General features: G+C 45.9%; 1 protein-coding gene across 2 annotated transcripts in view; it reads left to right on the top strand.

Moving 5' to 3' along the window:
- Positions 1 to 26,222, top strand: part of LOC110520312 (zinc finger protein 385B) — a 125,601-nt gene that overhangs the window by 21,345 nt on the left and 78,034 nt on the right. Inside the window, exon 1 of one of the 2 annotated variants that reach the window (XM_090230082.1) lies at positions 601 to 1,061. The exons of the other annotated variant lie outside the window; for it this stretch is intronic. Within the exon in view, the coding sequence (XP_090086208.1) occupies positions 1,037 to 1,061 (25 nt within the window). The 5' untranslated portion in view covers positions 601 to 1,036. Of the gene's footprint in view, positions 1 to 600; positions 1,062 to 26,222 lie in introns of those variants that run through there. 2 annotated transcript variants of the gene reach the window in all.

The raw sequence follows: 26,222 nt of genomic DNA, 5'->3' as shown, positions 1-26,222 counted from the left end.
CTGTTGGCAGGCCTCTGTTTGCTCCATATATATAGCCCTGTCAGTGATTCACTTCAGCCTCTAGCCTAACTACTAATAAGAATTCATTCCTTTGGTTATTTCACTGTTTCCATTGTGTGCCATTTTAATTTTGTACAACTTGTCCGTTTAGCTTGTCTGCGTCCCAAATGGCAACCTGTTCCCTACAGTGCACTATACTTTTGAACAAACCCTATAGGTCCTGGTAAAAAGTAGTGCACTATATATGGAATAAGTTGCCATTTAGGCAAGTCCCCTGGTCTCACCTGTTTAGAGCTGAAATGTAAAGCATTATTACCAGCTGCTGGCTGGCACTGTGACAGTATTGTGTTGTATTGTGTGTGAATTCATATTCACAAAGTTGAGAGGAGAAGCTGCAGAGCCATTTATCAAAGTACATTTGACTGGTTTGGTTTAGCTGAGTTTGTGCATGAGAGAAGAAAGAGAGTGAAAGAAAACAAAAAGAGAGAGAGAGAGAGGGAGAAAATAAATGAGAGAGCAAACAATAGAAAAAGATTGAGTGAGTCAGACCCTGTGGTTCGCTTCATTACAATGAACATCAAGAACTACAAGTGAAATCACCCACTCATGCTCGCATTATTTTCTCTCTCCTCTTCTCTCTTCCCTACTTCCTTTTCCTCCTCCTCCTCCTCCGATTCCTCCTCTTTATCATCTTCCTCCTCTTCTCCTCCCCTTCCTCCTTCTCCTCACAAATGGGTGCTTCTTCTGTCTGTCTGCTGCTTTAACTAGCATGCTGCCGGAGTGTCAGGGCTTTCCACTGATAGGGGGAATGAGGCAGTGTCTGGGGAACTGTGAAGGTGCTGCATTCATCTTAAAGTCTATTGTCACATAGAGGATAAGAGTCTGAGTCTGAGGCGCACAACCAGCACTACACTCTGCACACACAGCTCCACGTTACACGCTCTTTCTCTCCTCCTGGATTCTCCTTCTCTGGCGTTTATTTTTTTATTATCTCTATCAAACAGTCTGCAAATAGAAGAGGTTGCTTTTAGTGAAAATGTGGACCAGCTTCCTCAGCAGAGGTAAGGGTTTTTACTATACGGTATATGTGGCTTATGTGTGTTGCAGATTACGACTAGTACTATGATTGTAGTTTGTGTTTTTAGCTTATGCCTTGTAAATATAAAACATTATATCTTACATGTATAATATGATGCGTGTAGAGCGTTAACAGTATGTTGAACCCCAGACATTTTGTTGGTTGGATTTTAAGTGTCCACGCTTGATACTTTTTGTTTCCCTCTTGACACAAAAAGTTGCCAAAGAAGACTAATGAGGATGAAACATTCCATCCATTCTTATCGTGCTCTTTTGTATCGGTAGGTTAACAATGTCTTACAGTTTAGTCTTGCAGGGAGAAGGAGAAGATTTGACACATTGTGTTCTGGGTTCTGAAAACAGCTGGCTAGATGGGGAGAGCGAGAGGCAGGGAGCTGTCCATAGGGGACAGAGCTGTCTGTCTGTGTCTGTCTGTCTATGACCGTGGGGGACACAGAGTAGACCTGCTGTATGTGTGTGCGCGGGTGCACGCTTGCTTGTGTCTGCGGGGGACATAGCAGACATAGCCCATAGGGGACAGAGAGTTGTCTGTCTGTGTCTGTCTGTGACCGCAGGGGATGCAGAGTAGACCCGTTTTGTGCGTGTGCAAACTTGCGTGTGTCCGCGTGGGACATAGCAAACCCATTATGTGTATCCTGGGTTGTGTATCCTGGCATATCCTGGGTTGTGTATCCTGGGTTGTGTATCCTGGGTTATCCTGGGTTGTGTATCCTGGGTTATCCTGGGTTGTGTATCCTGGATTGTGTATCCTGGGTTATCCTGGGTTGTGTATCCTGGGTTGTGTATCCTGGGTTGTGTATCCTGAATTGTGATGTGTGACCAGTACTGAGTCCTCCATGTCCCTATACACACACAAACTGATGCACACACAAACACACCGCTGCCCCGTCACACACGCACCATTGCCCCGTCACACACACACACGCACACACACACGCACACACACACACACACGCACACACAAAAAGGGCGGCCGGTAGCCTAGCAGTAAGATCCGAGAAGGTAAAGCATCTGTCAATGTGCCCTTGAGCAAGGCACTTAACCCTAATTGCTACTGGGTTACTGTTGATAATGGCTGATCCCTGGCCGTGACCCCACTCTCTGAGGGTGTCTCAGTGGGAGTGGGATATGCAAAAAAACACATTTACAATGCACACATGCGTATAATACACACTTGTACATGTGTAAAATAGGACAAATATAAGCACCCACCACACAAACACACTGGTTCACTCCATAGCTATGCTGTGAACACACTCTTTGGGACTGTAAGCTCCTGGCTATGGAAGGAGGGGGGGTTGTATGGGTATTGAGGGGTAGTATTTTTTTATGTGTGTCTTTGCCGGAAATCTGAGGTCATTTTGACGACTTTAGGGGCTCCCAGGGGGTGGAATTATTTAGTTAATTCACTATTGGGATGTGTATTCACAGCTTCAGAGCCTGCAATGGTTTCTCTTATCATCAGGGAAGCATTGATGGTGGAAGCGGTGTGTATGACGCTCATTATGAACGCTGAATAGATGAGTAGAATAATAAAAATGTGGGCCAACTGTTTGCATTTTCTCATATTGCATGCAATCAAGTCCTTTAGATCTGTGTTCATATTCAGGTATTGTGGGTTTGGTTGACCAAACTACACAAATGTTATGTAGCTGTAGTGTGTGTGTGTGTGTGTGTGTGTGTGTGCGTGTGTGTGTGAGTGTGTGTATTTTGGTCATTACCCTTTGAGGTCCAGCTTTATACTGCCCCCATCACACACACACACGCACGCACACACACACACACACACCGCTGCCCTTGTCCCCTGTAGCCCCTTTCCACGATTTGCTTTGAAAGCATGAAATTAGGTTTGTACCAGCACATGCGCTCTCATTCTCTCTCTTTCTCTGGTAATGGTCAGTGTAGGGTTCACTGCAAAGATAAGACATTTCTCCTGTCAGGGGTTGTTCCCCAAACGGCACTCTATTGCCTATATAATGCACTACTTTTGACCAGATGCCTATGGGCCATGCTCAAAAGTAGTGCACTATATAGGGAATATGGTCCCATTTGGAATACTGATGGGGAGGTTGATGCAGTAACGGCCCAGTCAAAGTGTCCCTTTGAGATAAAACGGTGTAATGACACCCCAGAGAGTGGGCCAGGCCACTGAACTGGAACACCAAGGGCATCCCTGCATTAATGCACTGGGATCATTGTCAATGATGGGAAAAGCTCTCAATTTATTGCTCGCACCTAATTCCATACAATGGCTCTTTTTATGTACTGTGTAAGTTATTGATGGGGATGGGGACAGTGTGTGTGGTTGGGGGAGGGACAGTGTGTGTAGTTGGGGGAGGGATAGTGTGTGTAGTGGGGGGAGGGACAGTGTGTGTGGTTGGGGGAGGGACAGTGTGTGTGGTTGGGGGAGGGACAGTGTGTGTAGTGGGGGAGGGACAGTGTGTGTGGTGGGGGAGGGACAGTGTGTGTGGTTGGGGGAGGGACAGTGTGTGTAGTGGGGGAGGGACAGTGTGTGTGGTGGGGGAGGGACAGTGTGTGTAGTGGGGGGAGGGACAGTGTGTGTAGTGGGGGGAGGGACAGTGTGTGGTGGGGGAGGGACAGTGTGTGGTGGGGGAGGGACAGTGTGTGTAGTGGGGGGAGGGACAGTGTGTGGTGGAGGAGGGACAGTGTGTGTAGTGGGGGGAGGGACAGTGTGTGTGGTGGGGGAGGGACAGTGTGTGTGATGGGGTAGGGACAGTGTGTGGTGGGGGAGGGACAGTGTGTGTAGTGTGGGAGGGACAGTGTGTGTGGGGGGAGACAGTGTGTGTGGTGGGGGAGGGACAAAGTGTGTGGGGAGGGACAGTGTTTGTGGTGGGTGAGGGACAAAGTGTGTGGGGAGGGACAGTGTTTGTGGTGGGTGAGGGACAGTGTGTGTAGTGGGGGGAGGGACAGTGTGTGTGGTGGGGGAGGGACAGTGTGTGTGATGGGGGTAGGGACAGTGTGTGGTGGGGGAGGGACAGTGTGTGTAGTGTGGGAGGGACAGTGTGTGTGGGGGGAGACAGTGTGTGTGGTGGGGGAGGGACAAAGTGTGTGGGGAGGGACAGTGTTCGTGGTGGGTGAGGGACAGTGTTTTGAGGTGGGGGACAGTGTGAAGTGGTGGGGAAGGGACAATGTGTGGGGGGGGGGGATCAACAGTGTGTGTGGTGGGGGACGGAATAGTGTGTGTGTGGGGGGGGCAGTGTGTGATGGGGGAGGGACAGTGTGTGTGGTGGGGAGGGACAGTGTGTGTGGTGGGGAGGGACATTGTGTGTGGTGGGGAGGGACATTGTGTGTGTGGTGGGGGTAGGGACAGTGTGTGTGGTGGGGGAGGGACAGTGTGTGTGGTTGGGGGAGGGACAGTGTGTGTAGTGGGGGAGGGACAGTGTGTGTGGTGGGGGAGGGACAGTGTGTGTAGTGGGGGGAGGGACAGTGTGTGGTGGGGGAGGGACAGTGTGTGGTGGGGGAGGGACAGTGTGTGTAGTGGGGGGAGGGACAGTGTGTGTAGTGGGGGGAGGGAGAGTGTGTGGTGGAGGAGGGACAGTGTGTGTAGTGGGGGGAGGGACAGTGTGTGTGGTGGGGGAGGGACAGTGTGTGTGATGGGGGTAGGGACAGTGTGTGGTGGGGGAGGGACAGTGTGTGTAGTGTGGGAGGGACAGTGTGTGTGGGGGGAGACAGTGTGTGTGGTGGGGGAGGGACAAAGTGTGTGGGGAGGGACAGTGTTCGTGGTGGGTGAGGGACAGTGTTTTGAGGTGGGGGACAGTGTGAAGTGGTGGGGAAGGGACAATGTGTGGGGGGGGGGATCAACAGTGTGTGTGGTGGGGGACGGAATAGTGTGTGTGTGGGGGGGGCAGTGTGTGTAGTGGGGGAGGGACAGTGTGTGTGGTGGGGGAGGGACAGTGTGTGTAGTGGGGGGAGGGACAGTGTGTGTGGTGGGGGAGGGACAGTGTGTGGTGGGGGAGGGACAGTGTGTGTAGTGGGGGGAGGGACAGTGTGTGTAGTGGGGGGAGGGACAGTGTGTGGTGGAGGAGGGACAGTGTGTGTAGTGGGGGGAGGGACAGTGTGTGTGGTGGGGGAGGGACAGTGTGTGTGATGGGGGTAGGGACAGTGTGTGGTGGGGGAGGGACAGTGTGTGTAGTGTGGGAGGGACAGTGTGTGTGGGGGGAGACAGTGTGTGTGGTGGGGGAGGGGCAAAGTGTGTGGGGAGGGACAGTGTTTGTGGTGGGTGAGGGACAAAGTGTGTGGGGAGGGACAGTGTTTGTGGTGGGTGAGGGACAGTGTGTGTAGTGGGGGGAGGGACAGTGTGTGTGGTGGGGGAGGGACAGTGTGTGTGATGGGGGTAGGGACAGTGTGTGGTGGGGGAGGGACAGTGTGTGTAGTGTGGGAGGGACAGTGTGTGTGGGGGGAGACAGTGTGTGTGGTGGGGGAGGGACAAAGTGTGTGGGGAGGGACAGTGTTCGTGGTGGGTGAGGGACAGTGTTTTGAGGTGGGGGACAGTGTGAAGTGGTGGGGAAGGGACAATGTGTGGGGGGGGGATCAACAGTGTGTGTGGTGGGGGACGCAATAGTGTGTGTGTGGGGGGGGCAGTGTGTGATGGGGGAGGGACAGTGTGTGTGGTGGGGAGGGACAGTGTGTGTGGTGGGGAGGGACATTGAGTGTGGTGGGGAGGGACATTGTGTGTGTGGTGGGGGTAGGGACACTGTGTGTGGTGGGGAGGGACATTGTGTGTGTTGGGGGGAGGGACAGTGTGTTTGGTGGGGGGGACAGTGTGAATGGTGGGGGATGGACAGTGTGTTTGGTGGAGGGAGGGGACAGTGTGTGTGGTGGGGAGGGGCAGTGTGTGTGCTGGGGGGAGGGACAGTGTGTGCTGAGGGGGAGGGACAGTGTGTGCTGAGGGGGAGGGACAGTGTGTGTGCTGGGGGGACGGTCAGTGTGTGTGGTGGGGGAGGGACAGTGTGTGTGGTGGGGGAGGGACAGTGTGTGGTGGAGGGACAGACAGTGTGTGTGGTGGGGGAGGGACAGTGTGTGTGGTGGGGGAGGGACAGTGTGTGTGGTGGGGGAGGGACAGTGTGTGTAGTGGGGGGAGGGACAGTGTGTGTAGTGGGGAAGGGAAAGTGTGTGTGGTGGGGGAGGAACAGACAGTGTGTGTGGTGGGGGAGGGACAGACAGTGTGTGTGGTGGGGGAGGGACAGTGTGTGTGGTGGGGGAGGGACAGTGTGTGTAGTGGGGGGAGTGACAGTGTGTGTGGTGGGGGAGGGACAGTGTGTGTAGTGGGGGGAGTGACCGTGTGTGTGGTGGGGGAGGGACAGTGTGTGTGGTGGGGGAGGTACAGTGTGTGTGGTGGGGGAGGGACAGTGTGTGTGGTGGGGGGAGGGACAGTGTGTGTGGTGGGGGAGAGACAGTGTGTGTGGTGAAGGGACAGTGTGTGTGGTGGAGGGACAGACAATGTGTGTGGTGGGGAAGGGACAGTGTGTGTGGTGGACGGACAGACAGTGTGTGTGGTGGGGGAGGGACAGTGTGTGTGGTGGGGGAGGGACAGTGTGTGTGGTGGGGGAGGGACAGTGTGTGTGGTGGGGGAGGGACAGTGTGTGTGGTGGAGGGACAGACAGTGTGTGTGGTGGGGGGAGGGACAGTGTGTGGTGGAGGGACAGACAGTGTGTGTGGTGGAGGGACAGACAGTGTGTGTGGTGGGGGAGGGACAGGGTGTGTGGTGGGGGAGGGACAGTGTGTGTAGTGGGGCGAGGGACAGTGTGTGTAGTGGGGGAGGGACAGTGTGTGTAGTGGGAGAGGGACAGTGTGTGTGGTGGAGGGACAGACAGTGTGTGTGGTGGGGGAGGGACAGTGTGTGTGGTGGGGGAGGGACAGTGTGTGTAGTGAGGCGAGGGACAGTGTGTGTGGTGGGGGGAGGGACAGTGTGTGTGGTGGAGGGACAGACAGTGTGTGTGGTGGGGGAGGGACAGTGTGTGTAGTGGGGCGAGGGACAGTGTGTGTAGTGGGGCGAGGGACAGTGTGTGTGGTGGAGGGACAGACAGTGTGTGTGGTGGGGGGAGGGACAGTGTGTGTGGTGAGGGAGGGACAATGTCTCACCCCATGTTCAAGAATTGCCTTTTTCTCGCTCACTCTAGGTTAAATGAAAACGAAATCTCCAAAATCTTGTTACTCTTTAAACAAAATGATTATTATTACTAATTCATTAGAATTATATAAATGCCCCTTAGATATTAATATACAGTCCTCCCATCCTCTAAATGTAATTATTGGCGGAGAGTCACGTCATTGAAAAAAACTTTTTTTGATATACTGTAGGCCTACCATAGGCGAAATGAGTCTCACAAGTGTTGAGTAGTGTGCTGTTAAAAATTATTTAGGTCTTATTTATTTAAAGAGCATATTGAAGTTAGAAGCTAGGCTGTGTAAGGGCTATTTTAGCAAGATGAAGAGTGATGGAGTGGTGCATCAGATGACCTGGCCTCCACAATCCCCTGACCTCAACCAAATGGAGATGTTTTGGGATGAGTCGGACCGCAGAGTGAAGGAAAAGCAGCCAAAGTGCTCAGCATATGTGGGAACTCCTTCAAGACTGTTGAAAAAGTATTCCAGGTGAAGCTTGTTGAGAGAATGCCAGGAGTGTGTAATGCTGTCATCAATGCAAAGGGTGGCTTTTTGAAGAATCTCAAATATAAAATATATTGTGATTTGTTTAGCACTTTCGATTCCATATGTGTTATTTCATAGTTTTCATGTCTTTACTATTATTCTACAATGTAGAAAATAGTAAAAATAAAGAAAAACCATTGAATGAGTAGGTGTTCTAAAACTTTTGACCGGTAGTGTAGGTCAATTAGTTGTTTAGAACCCCCAAAATAATCAGATTCTTAACTCTATTTGAAGCGTATAAAGACTTTGTAACACAGTCATAATCCATACACACTGCATCTGCATTCCTAAGCAGGTCATAAGCATTTAATAAATAAAAAGTTACTGTATTTTGCTTGTGGAACAGATGCTGACCCTGTAACTTTGAATTCCTGTCCTCAGATGGCTTTGGGAGAGTGATATGAAATGGGCCCTTTAGCCATGACCGCCATTGTCCAGGATTTCCAGTTACACTCCCTATGGATATATACACACACACACACACACACACACACACACACACACACACACACACGCTCGCACACAAACACATACATACACCAACATACCCCCTGTGGATTTACTCTGATTCGTTCACAGGTTCAGGGCAGCTGCATTGATGTTGTCACCGCTGGCAGACAGCACTATCACAGCAAAGGAAATAGGGAAATGGTATTGATTCAAACGGAGATGACAGTAGTCGTTTATAAAGACAAGTGTTGATACAAATTGAATTTACACTGGACGGAATGACAGCGAGTAGATTGAAATGGGACTCGGCAGCAATGGAGGTCACACTGCTTTCATTGCAGTTTGTTGTCGTATCATTTCACTTGCTTATAGTATTAAAAATTCTAAAAGGCACTCACGCATCTGAGCTATCTTGTTGCAGGTGCATGGGAACAATTAGATAAAAAAAAGAGAAACCCGCACACCACTCTTGGTAGTATCACTAATTTTTATTAAATCTTACGTGTCGGTCTCTTGGTCTTCGTCAGATATAGAATGTAGAAATATACGATGTAGAAAAAACAAGTGTGATACAGTATGTGAAAAGACAGCACATTGCAAAGGTAATTCAGGAAAAAACTAATATGATGGTATTTGTTGCGAGGTTCCAATCCCTGTCATAATAACAATCATGTCATCATTACACACTGAGTGAGAACTGGGCTGCAGCAATAGGAGTTCCTACCATCCTGACAAAGTTCTGTTAGATGGGAAACAGGTGTTTTTATTGGTTCTGCTTCCAGAATCTCTTGGAAAATGGCGCCAGAGGAGATGGCCGCCGTTTTACTGTCTCCTAACCAATTGTGCTATTATGTGGTAGTTTTTCACGATATTTGTAAATTATTTTGTACATAATGTTTCTGCAACCGTATCTTACGGAAGAAAAGAGCTTCTGGATATCAGGACAGAGATCACTCACCTCGGATTAGACAAAGATTTCTTCAACAACATCAACAATAACAACAAGCAGGACTCACACGATATTCTCCAAACAACCCACAGGTCAGACTTCCCAATTATTCGCAAAAGGAAGCGACGCAGAGGACGAAGCGCCGGATGCCTCGTCCGGACCCGCAGAAGACAACTAGGAAAGCTGCCGTTACCGTCAATATTACTCGCCAACGTACAATCATTGGACAATAAACTAGACGAGGTAAGATCACGAATATCCTACCAACGGGACATCAAAAACTGTAATATCCTATGCTTCACGGAATCGTGGCTGAATGACGACATGGATATTCAGCTAGCGGGATACACGCTGCACCGGCAGGATAGAACAGCACACTCTGGTAAGACGAGGGGGGGGGGGGGGGGGGCGGTCTGTGCATATTTGTAAACAACAGCTGGTGCACGAAATCTAAGGAAGTCTCTAGATTTTGCTCGCCTGAAGTTGAGTATATTGTGATAAACTGCAGGCCACACTACTTGCCTAGAGAGTTCTCAGCTATACTTTTCGTGGCTGTTTATTTACCACCACAGACAGATGCTGGCACTAAGACCACACTCAGTCAGCTGTATAAGGAAATAAGCAAACAGGAAACCACTCACCCAGAGGCGGCGCTCCTAGTGGCCGGAGACTTTAATGCAGGGAAACTTAAATCAGTTCTACCAAATCTCTATCAACATATTAAATGTGCAACCAGAGAGAAAAAAATCTAGATCACCTGTACTCCACACACAGAGACGTGTACAAAGCTCTCCCTCGCCCTCCATTTGGTAAATCCGACCACAACTCTATCATCCTGATTCCTGCTTACAAGCAAAAATGAAAGCAGGAAGCACCAGTGACTCGGTCTATAAAAAAATGGTGAGATGAAGCAGATGCTAAACTACAGGACTGCTTTGCTATCACAGACTGGAACATGTTCCGGGATTCTTCCGATGACATTGAGGAATACACCACATCAGTCACTGGCTTTATCAATAAGTGCATTGAGGACGTCGTCCCCATAGTGACTGTACATACATACCCCAACCAGAAGCCATGGATTACAGGCAACATTCGCACTGAGCTAAGCTTACAAGAAATCCCGCTATGCCCTGCGATGAACCATCAAACAGGCAAAGCGTCAATACAGGGCTAAGATTGAATCATACTACATCGGCTCCGACGCTCGTTGGATTTGGCAGGGCTTGCAAACTATTACAGACCACAAAAACCTCCCTCTGCAACTGGATCCTGGACTTCCTGACAAGCCGCCCCCCAGGTGGTGAGGGTAGGTAGCAACACATATGCCACGCTGATCCTCAACACTGGAGCTCCCCAGGGGTGCATGCTCAGTCCCCTCCTGTGCCTCCAGTGACGATCCGTAGTCCGGAGCCTCCAGCGATGAGCTGCAGTCCAGAATCTTCAGCGACGAGCTGCAATCCAGAGCCTCCAGCGGGGGTTCCCAGTCCGGAGCCTCCGGCTACGATCTGCAGTCCGGAGCCTCCAGTGGTGGATCCCAGTTCAGAGCCTCCGGCGATGATCCACGGTCCGGTTCCACAGAAACGGAGGGCTCAGCGCAGGGAGTGGGGGCTACGTCCCGAACCAGAGCCGACACCGAGGGCAGATGATGGCCACCCACACCCTCCCCTATAGGTTCAGGTTTGCGGCCGCACCTTTTTTTTTGGGGGGGGGGGGGGGTACTGTCACGCCCTGACCTCAGAGATCCTTTAAATTCTCTATTTGGTAGGTCAGGGTGTGACTAGGGTGGGAAATCTATGTTTATATTTCTTTGTTGGTCGAGTATGGTTCCCAATCAGAGGAAGCTGTCTATCATTGTCTCTGATTGGGGATCATACTTAGGCAGCCCTTTTTCCCACCTTCTGTTGTGGGATCTTGTCTTAGTTTGGTTGTCTGTATTTTTCGACAAAGCTTTTCATTCGTTGTATTGTTTATTGTTTTTTTGCTGGTTCACATTTTAATAAAATATGATGAACCCAAATCACGCTGAGCCTTGGTCTACCCTTAACGGTGGATGTAACACCAACAGTACCCAGCGAAGTTAGATTACATTATCCCCTTTTCAACATTGTGAGTGTTTAATCACGATTTCTGCTGACATACATGATAGGCTACATTGATTGATGGACCATGTCAAATTGGCTAGCTAGCTAGCTGGCTAATAACAGATCACGTTCATATGACAAATGTTGTATTTTGTTACTTTCTTTTTACCTGTATTTTACCAGTTAAGTTGATTGAGAACACATACTCATTTACAGCAATGACCTGGGGAATAGTTACAGGGGAGAGGAGGGGGGATAAATAAGCCAACTGGAAGCTGGGGATGATTAGGTGAACATGATGGTATGAGGGCCAGATTGGGAATTTAGCCAAGACACTGGGTTAACACCCCTTACGATAAGTGCCATGGGGTCTTTAGTGACCACATAGAGTCAAGCTATGTTTCAGTTGATAGACTAGATGGCTATGTATGCTTGCAATTTATAGTGGTGATGACAGTAGTCCAACTGACAACTTTGCCAAGACAAGGTTGATGTGAAGCTCTTTCCAAAAGCCCAATCTCGGATGAAGCAAGCTAAATTACACGTTGTTTGCTTAGCTAGCTACATGCCATATGAATAGGCCCTCAAGTATCTGAAAATACATCATCATTTGATGTTTACTGATCGTGAAAATAATGCAGTTACTTGCTGTATAACTCTTATAATAGAGCTAAATGTAGAATAATCAAAAATGTGTGGTTCTGACTATGCTCTTCAAGAGGTGATGATAATAAAACCAAATAATTACCATGACATAGACTGACCAGGTGAATCCAGGTGAAAGCTATGATCCCTTATTGATGTCACTTGTTAAATCCACTTCAATCAGTGTAGATGAAGGGGAGAAGACAGGTTAAAGAAGGATTTTTAAACCTTGAGACAATTGAGACATGGATTGTGCATGTGTGCCATTCAGAGGGTGAATGGGCAAGACAAAATATGTAAGTGCTTTTGAACGGGGTATGGTAGTAGGTGCCAGGCACACCAGTTTGTGTCAAGAACTGCAATGGCAACGCTCTCTGGTTTTTCATGCTCAACAGTTTCCCGTGTGTATCAAGAATGGTCCACCACCCAAAGGACATCCAGCCAACTTGACACAACTGTATTGGACTCATCATGGGCCAGCATCCCTGTGGAACGCTTTCGACACCTTATAGAGTCCATGCCCTGACAAATTGAGGCTGTTCTGAGGGCAAAAAGGGGTACAACTCAATATTATTAAGGTGTTCCTAATGTTTTGTACACTAAGTGTAGTTGTCAATGGTTTTAGCAGGGCTGGGGGTCTCCTAGTCCACCAGCAGCCACATTGAACGCCCTGCAACGTATTGTGACTTTTTATTGATAATGACCTATAAAGGGATTCTTATACTCCCAGAACTACTCAAATTCTCTAACTCTCTAACTCTTAAAATTAAAAGTATTTGCCTGCAGGATAAAGAGAGATCAGACTCGGATTTGGGAGTGTGTGGTGTGATTGTGCAGTGGATATATTAAACATGCTTTGCCTCAGTGAAGTTGACATGCCATCCGATCCATCCGAGGGTGAAAACTATTCCAAAGCAGTAAACTATATGTGAGCCAAAGCAGGCAGCTGTGTAGAAAATCAAGTCATCACACAATCTTGTTTTATTCTCTAGCGATACATATCAAATTTATGCCTCTGATGAATGGACATCAATATTGTCTTTGAGAACCGACTGTGGGGCTTCCTTGGTTCAGTGAAACACGGCGGCTGCTTAGTGGTTTCATAGAGACCCACTGAAGCGATGTTTCCTTTGACGAGGTATGACATGGAACAGTTTTATCTGCCCACACTTCTGTCAATATGTTTTGGATGATTCCCACCTCAGTTCACAAATACAGTACAGTACCAGTCGAAAGTATGAATTTTTACTATTTTCTACATCATAGAATAATAGTGAAGACATGAAAACTATGAAATAACACATGGAATCATGCAGTAAGCAAAAAGTGTTAAACAAATCAAAATATATTTTACATTTTAGATTATTCAAAGTATCTCAATTGTGTTGAGGTCAGGTGATTGTGGAGGCCAGATCATCTGATGCAGCACTCCATCACTCTCCTTCTTGGTCAAATAGCCCTTACACAGCCTGGAGGTGTGTTTTGGGTCATTGTTCTGTTGAAAAATAAATTATAGTCCCACTAAGCGCAAACCAGATGGGATGGCGTATCACTGCAGAATGCTGTGGCTGCCATGCTGGTTAAGTGTGCCTTGAATTCTAAATTATTCACTGACAGTGTCACCAGCAAAGCACCCCCACATCATCACACCTCCTCCTCCATGCTTCACAGTGGTAACCACACATGCGGAGGCCTTCCTACTCTGTGTCTTACATGGCGGTTGGAATCAAAAATCTAAGATTGGACTCATCAGACCAAAGGACAGATTTCCACTCGTGTTTCTTGACCCAAGCAATTCTCTTCTTCTTATTGGTGTCCTTTAGTAGTGGTGTCTTTGCAGCAATTCGGCCATGCAGGCCTGATTCACACAGTCTCCTCTGAACAGTAGATTTGAGATGTGTCTGTTACTTGAACACTAATTTGGGCTGCAATAACTCGCGGAGGCAACTCTGGGTCTTCCTTTCCTGTGGCGGTCTTCATGAGAGCCAGGTTCATCATAGTGCTTGATGGCTTTTGCGACTGCACTTAGAGAAACTTTAAAGTTCTTGAAATGTCCGTATTGACTTTATGTCTTAAAGTAAAGATGGAATGTCATTTTTCATTGCTTTTTTGAGCTTTCTTGCCATAATATGGACTTGGTTTTTTAACAAATCTCCTGTATACCACCCCTACCTTGTCACAACACAACTGATTGGCTCAAATGCATTAAAAAGGAAAAAGATTCCACAAATTAACTTTTAACATGGCACACCTGTTAATTTGAAATGCATTCCAGGTGACTACCTCATGAAGCTGGTTGAGAGAATGCCAAGAGTGTGCAAAGCTGTCATCAAGGCAAAGGGTGGCTACTTTGAAGAATCTCAAATATAAAATACAGTTTGGTTTGTTTACTACATGATTTCTTGTGTGTTATTTCATAGTTTTGATGTCCTCATTATTATTCTACAGTGGATAAAATAGTACAATTAAAGAAAAACCCTTGAATGATTAGGTGTGTCCAACCTTATGAGTGGTACTGTGCATGCACATTCAACAGCGTTATGCCATTGAGACTGTAGGTGGACTGAAAGGTAAGGAAGGGAGAGGGACATACAATCTCTCTGATCTGACAAGGTTTTTCTATGTAATCCTACACACACGCCAGTTAACAGAAACAAAGCATAGGACGTCCCATAAGCAATGAGTCTACTCTGGATAAAACATGTATGAGGTGTAATTTCTGCTATAGCTTATGGTGGTTATGATCTGGTGATAATGGCGCCGGAGGCGATGGCTGCCGTTTTACGGTCCCCTAACCAATTGTGCTATTTTGTGTGTTTTTTCTTATTGTTTGTAACTTATTTTGTACACAAAGTTGCTGCAACCGTCTCTTATGACCGAAAACAGCTTCTGGATATCAGAACAGCGATTACTCACCTCGAGCTGGACAAAGATTATTATTTTTTTATATATAAGGAGTCTGACTCAAAGGATATACTGTTTCTCCCGGACAGCCTATAGGGAAGAGTTCAGAGACCTGGCAGTGTGGTGCCAGGACAACAACCTCTTCCTCAATGTGAGCAAGACGAAGGAGTTGATTGTGGACTACAGGAAAAGGAGGGTAGTGCGTACGGCCCAGTACAGTATATCACTGGGGCCAAGCTTCCTGCCATCCAGGCCCTATATACTAGGCCCCAAAAATTGTCAAAGACTCCAGTCACCGAAGTCATAGACTGTTATCTCTGCTACAGCACGGCAAGCAGTACAGGAGAGCCAATTCTAGGTCCAAAAGGCTCCTTAACATCTCCGATCCCCAAGCCATAATACTGCTGAACAATGAATAAAATGGCCACCTGGACGATTTGCATTGACACCCTCCCCCTTGTTTTTACACTGCTGCTACTTGTACCGGTATGTCCTATATTTAGCCTCCTTATTGTTATTATATTGTGTTATTATTATTTTTAAATACTTTAGTTTATTTAGTAAATATTTTCCTAACTCTATTTTCTTAAAACTGTTGGTTAAGGGCTTGTAAGTAAGCATTTCACGGTAAGGTGTTGTATTCGGCACATGACAAATACAATTTGATTTGGTTCATCATAGCCTTCCTGGGATTTTCTGACAGCAAACTACTAAGATATCCTCCACTGAGACCCAATGCATAGTTCTGCAGTCAAATGGGGCTTTTTCAGTTCTTCTTTTAATGTGCACATCTGAGATGGTTTGTATGTTACAGTGGTGTCTCTTGGAGGCATAGTAACAGACATCCACAGGACATTCATGTTGACAAATAAGGTCCCATATGTGTAACTAATATCTTGTTGTCTCAACACGTTACTACACCATATTCACTGTTTGTATAACAGTGTGAGCTCCGGCCTCATGTTCCCAAAACAGGACACAAACTCACGTTGCTCTGAACAATAACACACTGAACTCCAGAGGCACCATCAATACATCTGACCCAGAAAAGGCATTTCTTCCCAACGTGAGTTTATTCCAAAATCAGAATGCGAACTCAGAACCCTCTGCACAATTTCACAACACTGAGGCGGTGCCTGTTTTGACCTGTGTTGACATGTGTTGACGTCAGCTATAAGCTAATTTATTGTGGTGACTGTTAGTTTAATAAATCATATAATATCTGTTATTATATCTCTGATATATGTGACTCTGGATGCGTCCCAACTGACATCCTATTCCCTTAGGGCACTGGTCAAAAGTAGTGCACTACATAGGGAATAGGGTGCCATTTCCAAATAAAATTTATTGGTCACATTCACGTGTTTAGCAGATGTTATTGCAGGTGTAGCGAAATGCTTGTGTTTCTAGCTCCGACAGTGCAGTAATATCGAACAAGTAATATCTAACAATTTCTCAACAAATACCCAATACACACAAATCTAAGTAAAGGAATGCAATTAAGAATATATACATATTTGGACAAGCAATGTCAGAGCGTCCATAGATAGAATAGAATACAGTATATACATATGAGGTGAGTTATGCAAAATATGTAAACATTATTAAAGTGACTAGTGTTCCATTTATTAATGCCTAATCTTAAGATTTCGGACTTAATGTCTAAACTTAACCCTAACCTTACAAATTTGGAGTTAATGCCTAACCTTAACCTTAAACACTTTGAAATTTGATGTTTGAGAAACATGGATGAAACGTCTAATTCTGACGTGAGACTGTGAGAGCTAGTTGCAATACTATCTGAAATGTTTCCATGCTAATGATTTTGTTACGTGGATTGGAACACCTTTAGTCTAGCATCTCCATTTACAAACTCTGTACATTAATTAAGTATCTTATATCACTATGAATGGCATAGTATAATATAGCGGGACCTGTGTCTGTAACCCTGCATATATGTATGTCATAGCACCTGTGACATACTTTGTTCTGCTCTTTAACTATGCCTGAGACCGCAGGCTGTCATGACTGTCACTCAGACAGCTCTGAACATTACCAATATGTCGCATGGTACAAAAGTGTTCTCTGAGGGACACGTGGCTTTCAGCACAGGGAGTCCATGGACATAATATTGTGTGTATTGGTCCTTCCATTCTTTATTGGCATTTCTTTTTGTTTTCTTTCTGACACAAAATTGCGCCTGAATTGCTTTATTTTTTTGTATTTCCTCCGAATTTAAGGCTTGTCATTTGTGTATGTGAGTCATTTCATGTCTGTGACATTTCTTTTTCATTTGTGAGACTGTGTTGGTTTTGGTTGTTGTTGCATAGAGCACACTGAGAGATGTCCTGCAGAGATTGTTGTGGTAAGTAGAAGCAATCTATTAAAGTGGGTCACGGTTCGGTTAATGTTACGGTATTGCGGAAAATTTTAATTCCAACAGTTACTGTAGTTCATTTTTGTTTATTGTTCAAAATACGAAGACATTTAAAGCACCCTATTTGTGGCCCAGGTCCAGTTTCTGTGACATCATTCACAATGTTCCTGGCATTGTCTGTTGTGACAGGGATTGTTATGTTGGGCCTCAAGTAGAGGTCTAAAAGTTGGACCCGTACCGAAATGGACCTGCGGCTTTCCCACCCGGACAAATATGCATAAATTAATTTTTCAATATAGAGACCGTTCCGCATAGACTTGGTCGGGTCCGAGTGAGGGAAGCACCAGAAAAATCCATTTGTAAGCTATTTTATTAACCAAAGCTGATACAGCGCGAAGGAAAGCCGGAGGAGCAGGGGCCATGCGGTGTGTGTACTGTGAACTAGTGAAACGGGAGCAAGGAGGGAGGGAGAGGCATCAACTTGCACTAGTAGACTAACTTCTAGCTTGTCATAGCTAAGATATTAATCATCCAATACGATTACATACAGTTGAAGTCGGAAGTTTACATACACCTTAGCCAAAAACATTTAAACTCAGTTTTTTACAATTTCTGTCGTAGGTCAGTTAGGTTCACCACTTTATTTTAAGAATGTGAAATGTCGGAATAATAGTAGAGAGAATTATTTATTTCTGCTTTTATTTCTTTCATCACATTCCCAGTGGGTCAGAAGTTTACATACACTCAATTAGTATTTGGTAGCATTGTCTTTAAATTGTTTAACTTTGGTCAAACGTTTCGGGTATTCTTCCACAAACTTCCCACAATAAGTTGGTGAATTTTGGTGAATTTTGTCCCATTCCTCTTGACAGAGCTGGTGTAACTGAGTCAGGTTTCTAGGCCTCCTTGCTCGCACACGCTTTTTCAGTTCTGCCCACACATTTTCTATGGGATTGAGGTCAGGGCTTTGTGATGGCCACTCTAATACCTTGACTTTGTTGTCCTTAAACCATTTTACCACAACTTTTGAAGTATGCTTGGGGTCATTGTCCATTTAGAAGACCCATTTGTGACCAAGCTTTAACTGATGTCTTGAGATGTTGTTTCAATATATCCACATAATTTTCCTTCCTCATGATGCCGTCTGTTTTGTAAAGTGCTCCTGTCCCTCCTGCAGAAAGCACCCCCACAACATGATGCTGCCACCCCGTGCTTCACGGTTGGGATGGTGCTCTTCGGCTTGTAAGACTCCCCCTTTTTCCTCCAAACATAATGATGGCCATTATGGCCAAACAGTTCTAATTTTGTTTCATCAGACCAGAGGACATTTCTCCAAAAAGTACGATCTTTGTCCCCATGTGCAGTTGCAAACTGTAGTCTGGCTTTTTTATGGTGGTTTTGGAGCAGTGGCTTCTTCCTTGCTGAGTGGCCTTTCAGGTTATGTCGATATAGGACTCGTTTTACTGTGGATATAGATACTTTTGTACCTGTTTCTTCCAGCACTTTCACAAGGTCCTTTGCTGTTGCTCTGGGATTGATTTGCACTTTTTGCACCAAAGTACGTTCATCTCTAGGAGACAGAACACGTCTCCTTCCTGAGCCGTATGACGGCTGCATGGTCCCATGGTGTTTATACTTGCGTACTATTGTTTGTGCAGATGAATGTGGTACCTTCAGGCATTTGGCAATTAGTCCCAAGGATGAACCAGACTTGTGGAGGTCTGCAATTTTTTTTCTGATGGCTTGGCTAAGTTCTGTTGATTTTCCCATGATGTCAAGCAAAGAGGCACTGAGTTTGAAGGTAGACCTTGGAATACATCCACAGGTACACCCCCAATTGACTCAAATGATGTCAATCAGAAGCTTTTAAAACCATGACATAATTTTCTGGAATTTTCCAAGCTGTTTAAAGGCACAGTCAACTTAGTGTATGTAAACTTCTGACTCACTGGAATTGTGATACAGGGAATTATAAGTGAAATAATCTGTCTGTAAACAATTGTTGGACAAATTATTTGTGTCATGCACAAAGTAGATGTCCTTACCGACTTGCCAAAACTATATTTTGTTACCAAGACATTTGTGGAGTGGCTGAAAAACGAATTTTAATGACTCCAACCTAAGTGTATGTAAACTTCCCACTTCAACTGTTGTACCTGTCTTGACTGCATCAAACCGAGAAAACTAGTTGGCTTAGATAGTTAGCTAAGTTAGCTAGTCAGCTAGCTAGGCTAATTGAGTCGGCATGTGTTTTCTTCCTGTCCTACAATTAGAAATAACTCCCCCTCATTCAGGTTATTAAATAGCAGCCTTCCTGTTGGCTCTTGTTCGTTGTAGCATATACTTTTCATTTAACTTTTAATTCCATAATGTTTTACTTTTTATTTGCCCGACAACAATAAACATGCTACACGCGCCACTCTGCATAGGCTATTCTCGTTGAGCAGTGGCGAACATACTGTTAACTTTTTATCCACAGTTCTCTGTCCGTCGCCATTGTAATCAACTGTGATGTGATGCCAAAATGTTCCCAAACTGGAGACGTAAACGATGATGGAGTATCCTCCAATTATGGTTTATCGATCTCACCACTCACCATCTACAAAGTTCCCAGCTGCGCCTCACAAAATGATAGTTTGAAATCCGCCAGTTGAGATTACAACGCAGCGTAGGCATAGCCTACAGGCCTAGTATTAGGATTATATATATGTATTAATTTGGGTTCACAGTGCGGATTGAACCGAGGTCACCATACTGAACTGTTTGGTATGACGACGTGTACCGTCACAGCCCTAGGGATATAGATATTTCACTGTACAAACTAGAGATTGCGGGTGGGTGGTCTGTGGTTTATGGGGACATTGACTAGGGATGAGTGGAGCCTGATCAGGATAGGATGTCTGTATCCCTCACTGTCCCTCTGGAGCCCTCAGTGCTGTAGGTGGGTGACGCCAGCCCAGCATTTGTTTGTTTTATGGTTATGGGGACATTAGTTTGACATCGGGGGTGAAAGGGAGTGAGTAGTGCTCCCCTCTCCATAGAGGACAACTGGCAACGTATAGGCCAGGGCGGCAGGGCAGCAGGAAGGGAGCTAGAGGCCGCAGATGGGAAGTGATGGCTCCCTTTGTCAGCCTGAGCAGGACAGATTGATGTTAAACGAGCCACATAGCTCCACATTATGTCCATGCAGGGCATGGTTATAGGTTGCATTCCAAAGGGCACCCTATTCCCTTTATATTGCACTTATTTTGACTAGGGCACATAGGGCTCTGGTCAAAAGTAGTGCACTATATAGGGAATAGGGTGCCATTTGAGACATAGGCATTGTCAGCATTTGGGACAGGGATAACTTCCCTTCATGTGCTTCTTCAACCCTGAGCCCTGCTGTCATTCCATCCATCTCTCAAATTCAAGAAATTACAGTACAGTTCAGTGATCCCTAAAGAATGGCAGCACAAATCTAAGTCTAACTGGATTTATTTAGGATTCTTACAGTTTCTCAAAGTCTTCTTGCTTCCAAGTGTTTATTTTGAGGTCATTATGATACAGTGTCACTGTCCTGCCTATCTACATTATTGTTGATGATGCAGGGTCACTGTCCTGCCTATCTACAGTATTGTTGATGATGCAGGGTCACTGTCCTGCCTATCTACAGTATTGTTGCTGGTGATGAACTCTGCTGGTGAGTTTGTATTGACATGCTTTTGTTGAAGGACAGGTCCAGTAGTCAGGATGACAATGTGTAATGGATGACAATATATTTCACATTGTACGTCGATATAAATCCCTTAATATTTAGATTGAAGATTGAATCCAAAGGAACTTGTAATGTAGGAATACATATAAAAACCTTGTCAAATCAGAGAGATTGTATGTCCCTCTCTCTCCACTAACCCCAGCCGTCTCAATGTCATCATGTTGTTGGAGTTGGTGTTTGTGTGTGTGTACGTGTGCATGTGCATGCACGTGTGTTTGTCTTTTTGAGTGTATTGTATTACGAGTCAGGCTTGATGCTGCAGGAAATTGCAGCAGGATTAAGCAGTTGTGCTTCACCTGACACTGGTGATCATCCCAATCAACAGCTGGCGACAGGCTCGGATGGCCATCACCATGACAAATGCCAATACTCCCTCTGGTAATGTGAGCAGACCCAGTCCAAAAGGAAAATGAGCTCTCTCACACACAGTCAGGCAGTCACCTGCCAAAGATTGAGATGAGAAGCTTGTTGTCCAATGAGCAATTGATCCCCCTCGGATTCAAAACATGAGAATTTTCAGGGTTAGAGCAAGTGTTAGACAGGGCTGCGGGAAGGGAGAGACAGGGAGACAAAGAGAGAAGTGTTAGACAGGGCTGGAGGAAAGAGAGATAAGTGTTAAACAGGGCTGAAGGAAGGAGAGAGATAAGGAGAGAGATGTGTTAGACAGGGCGGAGGGAGAGAGAGAGATGTGTTAGACAGGGCTGAGGGGGAGAGAGAGTAGTGTTAGTCAGGGCTGAAGGAAGGAGAGAGAGAAGGAGAGAGAAGTGTTAGATAGGGCTGAAGGAAGGAGAGAGAGAAGGAGAGAGAAGTGTTAACCTTTCTGATCTCCCCATCCCGGATCCGGGTTCGTGAATACAGACTCAAGCTCATTACCATAACGCAACGTTAACTATTCATGAAAATCGCAAATGAAATGAAATAAATATGCTAGCTCTCAAGCTTAGCCTTTTGTTAACAACACTGTCATCTCAGATTTTCAAAATATGCTTCTCAACCATTGCAAAACAAGCATTTGTGTAACAGTATTGATGGCTAACGTAGCATTTAGCATTAACATTCAGCTGGCAACATTTACACAAAAAAACAGAAAAGCATTCAAAAAAATCATTTACCTTTGAAGAACTTCAGATGTTTTCAATGAGGAGACTCTCAGATAGCAAATGTTCAGTTTTTCCTGAAAGATTATTTGTTTAGGACAAATCGCTCCGTTTTCTGCGTCACGTTTAGCTATGAAAAAAACCCTGTATCCAGGATTGTGTAAATCTATCAGCAAGCTCATTAGCATAACACAACGTTAACTATTTATGAAAATCGCAAATGAAATGAAATAAATATGCCATCTCTCAAGCTTAGCCTTTTGTAAACAACACTGTCATCTCAGATTTTCAAAATATGCTTCTCAACCATAGGAAAACAATAATTTGTGTAAAAGTAGCTAGCTAGAGTTAGCATTTCGCGTTAGCATTTAGCGTTAGCATTAGCGTTAGCATCCAGCACGCAACATTAACAAAAACATAAAAGCCTTCAAATAAAATCATTTACCTTTGAAGAACTTCTGATGTTTTCAATGAGGATACTCTCAGTTAGATAGCAGATGCTCAGTTTTTCCAAAAAGATTCCTTGTGTATTAGAAATAGCTCCGTTTTATACATCACATTTGGCCACCAAAAAAAATCCATAAATTCAGTCCTCAAAACGCAAACTTTTTTCCAAATTAACTCCATAATATCGACTGAAAACATGGCAAACGTTGTTTAGAATCAATCATCAAGGTGTTTTTCACATATCTCTTCATTGATACATCGTTCTTGGACACATGCTTTCTCCCCTGAATCAAATGGTAAAGTGGAAGCAGCTGGCAATTGCGCACCGAATTCGACGCAGGACACCAGGCGGACACTTGGGAAATGTAGTCTCTTATGGTCAATCTTCCAATGATATGCCTACAAATACGTCACAATGCTGCTAAGACCTTGGGCGAACGACAGAAAGTGTAGGCTCATTCGTTGCGCAATCACAGCCATATAAGGAGAGAATGGAAAACAGAGCTTCAGAAATTCTGCTAATTCCTGGGTGATGCATCATCTTGGTTTCGCCTGTAGAATGAGTTCTGGGGCACTTACAGACAAAATCTTTGCAGATTCTGAAACTTCAGAGTGTTTTCTTTCCAAAACTGTCAAGAATATGCATAGTCGAGCATCTTTTCGTGACAAAATATCGCGCTTAAAACGGGAACGTTTTTTATCCAAAATGAAATAGCGCCCCTAGAGCTCTAACAGGTTAAACAGGGTGGAGGGAGAGAGAGAGATGAGTTAGACAGGGCTGAGGGAGAGAGAGAGAAGTGTTAGACAGGGCTGAAGGAGGGAGAGAGAAGGAGAGAGAAGTGTTAGACAGGGCTGAGGGAGAGAGAGATGTGTTAGACAGGGCTGAGGGGGAGAGAGAGAAGTGTTAGACATGGCTGAAGGAAGGAGAGAGAGAAGGAGAGAGAAGTGTTAGACAGGTCTGAGGGAGAGAGAGAGGTGTTAAACAGGGCTGAGGGAGAGAGAGAGAAGTGTTAGACATGGCTGAAGGAAGGAGAGAGAGAAGGAGAGAAGTGTTAGACAGGGCTGAGGGAGAGAGAGAGGTGTTAAACAGGGCTGAGGGAGAGAGAGAGAAGTGTTAGACATGGCTGAAGGAAGGAGAGAGAGAAGGAGAGAGAAGTGTTTGACAGGGCTGAAGGAGGGAGAGAGAAGGAGAGAGAAGTGTTAGACGGCTGAAGGAAAGGGAAAGAGAAGAGAGAAGGAGAGAGAAGTGTTAGACAGGGCTGAAGGAAGGAGAGCGAGAAGGAGAGAGAAGTGTTTGACAGGGCTGAAGGAAGGAGAGGGAAGGAGGGAGACGTGTTAGACGGCTGAAGGAAGGGGAGAGAAGTGTTAGATAGGGCTGAAGGAAGGAGAGAGAAGTGTTAGATAGGGCTGAAGGAAGGGGAGAGAAGTGTTAGACAGGGCTGAAGGAAGGAGAGATAAGTGTTAGATAGGGCTGAAGGAAGGATAGAGAAGTGTTAGACAGGGCTGAATGAAGGGGGGAGAAGTGTTAGATGGGGCTGAAGGAAGGAGAGTGAAGTGTTAGACAGGGCTGAAGGAAGGAGAAAGAAGTGTTAGACAGGGCTGAAGGAATTAGAGAGAAGTGTTAGACAGGGCTGAAGGAAGGAGAGAGAAGTGTTAGACAGGGATGAAGGAAGGGGAGAGAAGTGTTAGACAGGGCTGAAGGAAGGGGAGAGAAGTGTTAGACAGGGCTGAAGGAAGGAGAGAGAGAAGGAGAGAGAAGTGTTTGACAGGGCTGAAGGAAGGAGAGTAAAGGAGGGAGACGTGTTAGACGGCTGAAGGAAGGGGAAAGAGAAGAGGGAAGGAGAGAGAAGTGTTTGACAGGGCTGAAGGAAGGAGAGAGAGAAGGAGAGAGAAGTGTTTGACAGGGCTGAAGGAAGGAGAGGGAAGGAGGGAGACGTGTTAGACGGCTGAAGGAAGGGGAGAGAAGTGTTAGATAGGGCTGAAGGAAGGAGAGAGAAGTGTTAGATAGGGCTGAAGGAAGGAGAGAGAAGTGTTAGACAGGGCTGAAGGAAGGAGAGAGATGTGTTAGACAGGGCTGAAGGAAGTAGAGAGAAGTGTTAGACAGGGCTGAAGGAAGGAGAGAGAATGAAAGATCTATGAAAAGAGTAAAGAGCAGTCAAATTAAGGAATATTAAATTGAGAGCAGACAGACAGACAGACAGTGTTAGACAGGGCGGAGGGAGAGAGAGATGTGTTAGACAGGGCTGAGGGGGAGAGAGAGTAGTGTTAGTCAGGGCTGAAGGAAGGAGAGAGAGAAGGAGAGAGAAGGTTTAGATAGGGCTGAAGGAAGGAGAGAGAGAAGGAGAGAGAAGTGTTAAACAGGGCGGAGGGAGAGAGAGAGATGAGTTAGACAGGGCTGAGGGAGAGAGAGAGAAGTGTTAGACAAGGCTGAAGGAGGGAGAGAGAAGGAGAGAGAAGTGTTAGACAGGGCTGAGGGAGAGAGAGAGGTGTTAAACAGGGCTGAGGGAGAGAGAGAGAAGTGTTAGACATGGCTGAAGGAAGGAGAGAGAGAAGGAGAGAAGTGTTAGACAGGGCTGAGGGAGAGAGAGAGGTGTTAAACAGGGCTGAGGGAGAGAGAGAGAAGTGTTAGACATGGCTGAAGGAAGGAGAGAGAGAAGGAGAGAGAAGTGTTTGACAGGGCTGAAGGAGGGAGAGAGAAGGAGAGAGAAGTGTTAGACGGCTGAAGGAAGGGGAAAGAGAAGAGAGAAGGAGAGAGAAGTGTTTGACAGGGCTGAAGGAAGGAGAGAGAGAAGGAGAGAGAAGTGTTTGACAGGGCTGAAGGAAGGAGAGGGAAGGAGGGAGACGTGTTAGACGGCTGAAGGAAGGGGAGAGAAGTGTTAGATAGGGCTGAAGGAAGGAGAGAGAAGTGTTAGATAGGGCTGAAGGAAGGGGAGAGAAGTGTTAGACAGGGCTGAAGGAAGGGGAGAGAAGTGTTAGATGGGGCTGAAGGAAGGAGAGTGAAGTGTTAGACAGGGCTGAAGGAAGGAGAAAGAAGTGTTAGACAGGGCTGAAGGAATTAGAGAGAAGTGTTAGACAGGGCTGAAGGAAGGAGAGAGAAGTGTTAGACAGGGATGAAGGAAGGGGAGAGAAGTGTTAGACAGGGCTGAAGGAAGGGGAGAGAAGTGTTAGACAGGGCTGAAGGAAGGAGAGAGAAGTGTTAGACAGGGCTGAAGGAAGGAGAGAGATGTGTTAGACAGGGCTGAAGGAAGTAGAGAGAAGTGTTAGACAGGGCTGAAGGAAGGAGAGAGAATGAAAGATCTATGAAAAGAGTAAAGAGCAGTCAAATTAAGGAATATTAAATTGAGACAGACAGACAGACAGACAGACAGACAGACAGACAGACAGACAGACAGACAGACAGACAGGCAGACAGGCAAACAGACGGTCTACATTCCTGTGTGTTTTTCTCTCTAACATGTGGAAGAAGTTTGTGAGGGCCAACTCTTGGAGAAGAGGCTGAGTCTGGAGCTCTGCTGTCTTATTGAGGTATGGAGATTGAACACAGCCATCAGTAGTGCAATGTGGTTCACATCTCACATCAATACACTGTTAAGAAGGTTAACTTATTCGCTTAGTGGCTGGCTAATATGCAATCTAGTCCTTCAATAAATGATAAAAGGATTGGTATAGACTAGGGTCCTGTGCTAATGTGGTTGGAGAGATGCCGTTATACTGTATAGTAAAATACCTTGACTATGAAATG

The sequence above is a fragment of the Oncorhynchus mykiss genome, chromosome 3, assembly GCF_057628025.1.
Source record: "Oncorhynchus mykiss isolate SJ-2025 chromosome 3, ASM5762802v1, whole genome shotgun sequence".
In the NCBI taxonomy this organism is placed as follows: domain Eukaryota; kingdom Metazoa; phylum Chordata; class Actinopteri; order Salmoniformes; family Salmonidae; genus Oncorhynchus; species Oncorhynchus mykiss.
The sequence above is the reverse complement of the archived record's forward strand: the minus strand, read 5'-3'. Positions and strand labels throughout refer to the sequence as shown.